Below are 6,046 nucleotides of genomic sequence, written 5' to 3'. Positions count from 1 at the left end.
CGTCAGTACGGCATGGTGGAAATGCTTAGATCTGGATTCTTTTCCGTTACACATACATTCTAAGCATTTTTCCCCGCCCCTATTTTGGGGTCATGGTTCACATCTTCCAATTAACTTGGAAGATGTGATTTACTTCCGGTTTCTTTTTCCCGGGCTTTCACTGTTGCCTGATTTAACTATAAAAATACCAGACAGTTCTACATATTTTCAAAGCAAGAATATACAGTATTTGCAGCGTTGACATCTGCACTATCTATTGGTCACATAATCAACATGTATGCACTTCAAAATCAACTTCTGAAAAGCAAAATCAATGGAGAAGCCAGCAGTAAAATCACAAGTCACAGTCATATGGTGTCTTGGTTAACAACTTGCCGTTTCACTTAACAACTGAATAGAAAGTGACATTATAAGTCTGTCACAGTCACATAATGTTTCACTTAGCAATCACATTGCTTAGTGACAGTTGCCAGTCCCAATTGTAGTCATTAAGCAAAAACTACATATAATGCTATAATAAGTAATTTAATTTTCTGATAATATTAATGAAATGTACTGGTCCATAGTTAATTCTAATTAAGGGGGCAAAATAATTCAAATTAAAATATTACTTAATTTTCGTTCTAGATACTTGACCTTTGATGAAATTTTTCTTGTGGTTCTGCCTTCTGTACAGATTTTGAATGGAATAACTGAGGAGTAGCTAAAGAACTGTTCTCCAAGTAGTCTACAAAACACAAGGTTATACTTAAGCACAGCCTGCAAAATATGTAATTTGCTACTAAAATAGATATATTAACTGTGAATAGTACAGGGAATAAACTGAAAAAGGTTGGCTAACAATTCTTTCCATGTAAATCAACACCAGTGGATCAAATTTAGAATGAACTAAGCAGGAAATTCTGGTTTGAGATTGAGATTAAATTAAGGCAGCTTGAACAGATATAAGGGGAAAGAACAGCATCCATTGCAAACTGTGATGATACCAAAATGACAATAAATACAATGTCATATTTGCACAAATGACATTATTTCTATACAGAACCGTTCTATTCGTATAATACAGCATTTTCATTATTTACTTCCTTTGACCCAGGTATGGATGCCCATTTGTGGAGACATTTCAAGAGATCCAGTGTTGAAGCAGGTTGAGCTTAATCTGCAGGCTTAACCTCCTCCTGTTCTACTTTATATTCAGTGTTAACAGTCAGTTAATTATAGCAGGTATCTGTGAAAGCGCTGGTGCCAAAGTTAACATTAGCTGGGATGCTAATAAATAGCTCCAGACTGACCTTCATGTGCTGGGTCTACTGTGTTCATACCCATGCACATCTCATCTGTCATATCAGTCATGTTCAGGCTTTTGGCATGGAAAGTGCTGGGTCTACCAAGGCACAAACACCAGGGCATGATGCAGGAGAAATAAGACATTTAACCACCATGCGGAACACCTATCTCTTTCTTCTGCATCCTGCAACCATAATACTGCTGAAAATACTTTGTGAAAGAACCTGGAGTCAAGGCCAATCAAAGAGAGAAGGCAGCAAAATCTGTCACCTTCCATCTCAATGAGTGATGCTCATGGAATACCATTAACTGATGACATTGGACTATGCTGTTACTGCCACTTGAGAACTGCTTCAAACATTGATTCAGGGGAAGAGGCAGGCTTTTAAACTCAAATAAGTGTTGATCTGAAAAACAGTGAAAAGGAAGGATAAGGAAATCCTTCTCACTATTATTTAGCTAAACCATAACCTGTTCTACAATACTGAATAAAACTAAAACTAAATAAAATAAAATGTGAGTGGGATAAAGATTGCCTTAGAGACAAATAGGCCAGGCAACTTCATATTTATCACCAGTCACTACAATACCAGAAAAATACTAGATCAGCACCAAATTGAAAGGTTCCAAAGCAGCAATTATTTGTTTCATATCTTACATTCTAGCCAGTTCTTGATTGGTTATGTACAGAATGACTTCTTTACTGTGCCATGCGCTACTTAAACACTTACTTCTTTATTTCAAAATTCCCTCCAGAAACCTCGTATTAGGGACATAACTGCCCACTCCCATGTTGGCCCAGACAGAACAGTCCTCCTCAAAACAATTGCAAAAGTCAAGGATTTTGTATTAAAGTGCTTTGCATATATCTAGAAACCAAACCATTTCTTCAAGATAAATTAAGCTTGTATTATTATTATTCATGCCACCTTTGTTCTAGTGGCCTTGGATCATAGGGTTTGGGATTTTGGGGAGATAGTTATCTGATGGTATCTACAAATGCTAATCTTACCTGCTGATGAACAGGCTACAAGTTCTGCTTTTGGAACAAGATCTGAAGATGTTTCATATTGAGCTGTTGTTGGCAATGGAGCTTTGCTGTTCTTCTCTCTAATTTCTTTTGTCATCTCGCCTGTCTTTTCTTCCTCTGTTTTATAGTTTCCTAATAAGACACCACTTGAACCTTTTGAAGATATTGTTTCTACTTCTGTTTGCTCAATTTTGTCAAAAACATCTTTTGGCAGCCTAAAAAAGAAAGGCAAAAATGTTAAAATGCAGTCAGAATACAAATCAAAATTAAGACAATCAACTCAACTGTTTTTTCTACTTCTATTTTAAAATGCATTACTGTAATCACAAAGCTGCTGCAAAGAGGTTTGTCCTATAGCAATGCATGTTGAATCAGTCATTCAGTTTTTGCATGCAATTCATAATGTTGAAAAAGCCAATTATTTGAGCTATAGTGTCTCAGTTCTCATGCCAATCTATCATATAGGAATAATATTACTTAGAGCATAGGAGAAACAACTTGAACATTTTTTAAAAATATACTCATTCTTATAGAACAGGTGTCAAATTTGCAATGTCACATGACGTGTTGTGATGTATTGCGACTTTTTTGCCATTGCCAGCAATGGGGTGGGCGCGGTTTTGCTACGATGCATCCGGCCCACAGGCCGGCAGTTTGACACCCGTTATAGAATACTGTGCAAAATCTTATTGTATAACGGGTGTCAAACTGCCGGCCTCATAGTTTTTGTATCAACTGAGGTTAGTGTCCATGTTTCGCTGGCATATAAAATAGGTAACACACACTGATCAAAAACATTTCTCTTCAGGAATAGGGGAGGTTGTTCTTGAAAATTATGCTTAGCTTGCCAAATGCCTGCCAACTACATTTAACATGCTGTTCCATTTCCTTTATTATATTACCTTCCCTTAAGATCTGTTGGCCTATATATAATAATCTACTACATCTAGTTCTTTTCCAGATACAACATTTTTCCCCTTTGGTTAATTTAGTAAACATAACCTGGCTCTTTTTCAGGTTTATTTTTAAGGCAAGTGGTTCTCCTGCTTTGTGCAGCTCTTGTATGTATCTTTGCAACTCTTCTGGGTCTTGTGAGAAGAGAACAACATCTTCTGCAAATCTTAAGTGATTTAAATAGGCGCCATTGATTTTTATTTCATTTTTTGCCCAGTCCAGTTTACGAAATACTTCTTCAAGGCAGCTGAGATAAGGATAAGCGATATTGTATTGCCTTGTTGTACACATCGTTCTGTTGAACTTTAAGACCATTGAGGCAAATTGTCATCACTGTTTTTTCAAATATTGATTGTAGTAAAGCAGGGGTGTTAAACTGCTGGCCCGCGGACCGGGTTGCATCATACAGAGACCGGGACCACCCCAGCTCCGGCAATGTAAAAAAAGTTGCAACACTTCACATGACATGGTGAGTTTGACACCCATGTAGTAAAGCTTATGTAAGCAGTGTCTATGCCTTGATTGAGCAATGCATTAATTATTGCTTGCTGGAATACTAAGTCAAATGCCTTTTCGTAGTCAATGAAAACTGTGCACAGAAGCATGGTGTACTCATTGTGCCTTTCATTGACTTGCTGAACAATTTGGATATGATCCATTGTGCTGTAACCAGTACTGGACCCTACCTGCTCATTTGGTTGTACATTATTTAATGTTCTCAATATTCTTTTTGCTATTATCTTGGTGAAAACCTTGTAGATGACTGAAAGAAGGCTTATTGGGCAATAGTTCTTTAAATCATCTTGAGCCCTTTCTTATATATAAGAATCACTTCAGCATTTTTCCATGCATCGGGTATTTTTCTGAGGTATCTCGAGGCATTTGCTAATCTTGTGTAAAATGTGACAACCAGCTTTCAGCATTTCAACTGTAATACTCATTTCCTGAAGCTTTGCCATTTTTCATTGATTTTATAGCACAAAGCAGCAAACTATTTAGAACTAAACTCCTTAATATAATGGCACTATATTTTAGACATCTGCAGAAAACTGAAAATAGCAATAAAATAAACCTACTAGTTTGTCACACCAAAAGTAAAGTTAGAGCAATTTCCTCCGCATAGTAATTTTGTACAAAAAATATAGAAAACAAATTCTATTTTATATGTTTACCTATGAAGAGAAGAGAGAAATGCAAAAAAGAGGTAACAACTTACCTAGAAGAAACTGCTTGTGGATGGTCACTAAAATCTGAAAAAAAGATATTTAATCAGATTTTTATCAATAGTAGCTTTGTATATACTGTATAAGATTTTATCTCATTCTTATTTTTTATCAACTCAGAGATGGTATAGTTAATGCTCCCAACTCCTATTTTTCCCCAAAACAACAAGCCTATGAGTGGGTTGGGATGAGACAGGGTGACTGATTTAAAGTCAACTACCAGGCTGTCTGCTCTCCCTGGTTCGGCTTGGCTCCTCACAGGAACCCTGCAATCAAAGACTGGAAAGGGGAGGAGGATGTAAGGGCAATAAAGCTGTGTGTATGTGTTAGGAAATTGGGAGAGGAATGACAGGTGATAAAGATCAAAGCAGCCCAGATCCAATGTGTCCCAGTGTCCCAAGGCTAGGCAACCTGAGAAAATATGTCGATTATCCCCAAACATCTCAGTGTTCTCAAAACATTTTGGAAAGTTTCGAATGGCTGGAAACGGACTGGTCATGGGGGGGGGGGGGAAGAGATGGGATGCAGATGAACTTTTATCTATCTTTTGAGCAAGGAAAAATTCAGACCCAGCTTGACTTTACTGAAGCCAACACCTTTAATAAGAGAACCCTTTGCTTTAACTAAATGGAGTCGAGGGTGTTTCTTTCCTAAGGGATCAGACTGGGGCAGGTCTGTCATTAGGCTAGCTCTGCAGTTGTGGTCAACCAGAAGAGAAAATCATCTCTACCATGGGGACCATGCAAACAATGTTGGCTGAAGGGAGGAACCAGGAAGAAATTGAAGCCCGGGAGAAGGCATCTTTAAAAACCCCTCCTGTAGGTCTGGATCTATCTGAGTGGCTGGAAGAGGACAACCCACCAAGACCCCGATGGTCCCTCGGGGTTGGAAAAAAGGAATAGTGGGAAAAGAAACCCATGTGAGTGACATTCATCTCCGGGGGCCAAGGCAGCCACTGGCAAGAAATGCAAGTAAAGCTGGAGGAACTGGAGGAAGAATTGAGTGCATGCGAGCTAGAGAAAGAGGACTGGATGCTGAAGTATGCCATTAAGATCCTGAGGATAGCTTTTGGTAACCTCAAAACACAAGAAGCCCTAGTCAGGCAGCACATCCCACTTACCAGTCAACTCCAGCCACAGTGAGTGATGGGGCAACCACCTTGGCTACTGTGATGGCAGCAACAGAGAGTTGCCCAACAGCAGCAATTGCCCCAGCATGTGGCTCCGCAGCCTAGCACGCACCAGTTGCAGGGGCAATGCCTGCATGGCAGAGACGCCAGCCCTGGGAGTAAAGTTCAACAGAGACTCCAAGCAATTGGAATTCTTCCTGGTGCAAGTTCAGACATACATGCAAGAGTATGGTCCAGAAATAGCCACTGAAATGGCTAAGGTGCAGTGCCTGACCATGGCAGTGGAGGGGACCGCAGCTGAATGGATGATCACCCTCCAAAATGATGACGCCTCGGAGTTGAGAAACTTCAACCACTTCATGGTTGCACTTCAGAAGCACTTCAAAAAAAACCTTAATCAATCACAAAGTCAGAGACCGCATA

The 6,046-nt window shown here is 39.1% G+C and overlaps 1 protein-coding gene across 1 annotated transcript in view; it reads right to left on the bottom strand.

The window, feature by feature from the left end:
• ZNF830 (zinc finger protein 830) overlaps positions 1-4,517 on the bottom strand; it is a 60,556-nt gene extending 56,039 nt beyond the window's left edge. The window contains exons 1-3 of the mRNA XM_015818220.1: positions 4,488-4,517; positions 2,300-2,532; positions 637-727 (exon numbers count right to left, since the gene is read on the bottom strand). Of these exons, the coding sequence (XP_015673706.1) occupies positions 637-727; positions 2,300-2,414 (206 nt within the window). The 5' untranslated portion in view covers positions 2,415-2,532; positions 4,488-4,517. The remainder of the gene's footprint in view (positions 1-636; positions 728-2,299; positions 2,533-4,487) is intronic.
• Positions 4,518-6,046: the final 1,529 nt, after the last annotated feature.

This window comes from Protobothrops mucrosquamatus, unplaced genomic scaffold (assembly GCF_001527695.2).
Source record: "Protobothrops mucrosquamatus isolate PMUCROS unplaced genomic scaffold, P.Mucros_1.0 scaffold_134, whole genome shotgun sequence".
Classification (NCBI taxonomy): Eukaryota; Metazoa; Chordata; class Lepidosauria; order Squamata; family Viperidae; genus Protobothrops; species Protobothrops mucrosquamatus.
Note: the sequence above shows the minus strand (reverse complement) of the source record. Positions and strands in the feature narration are given on the sequence as shown.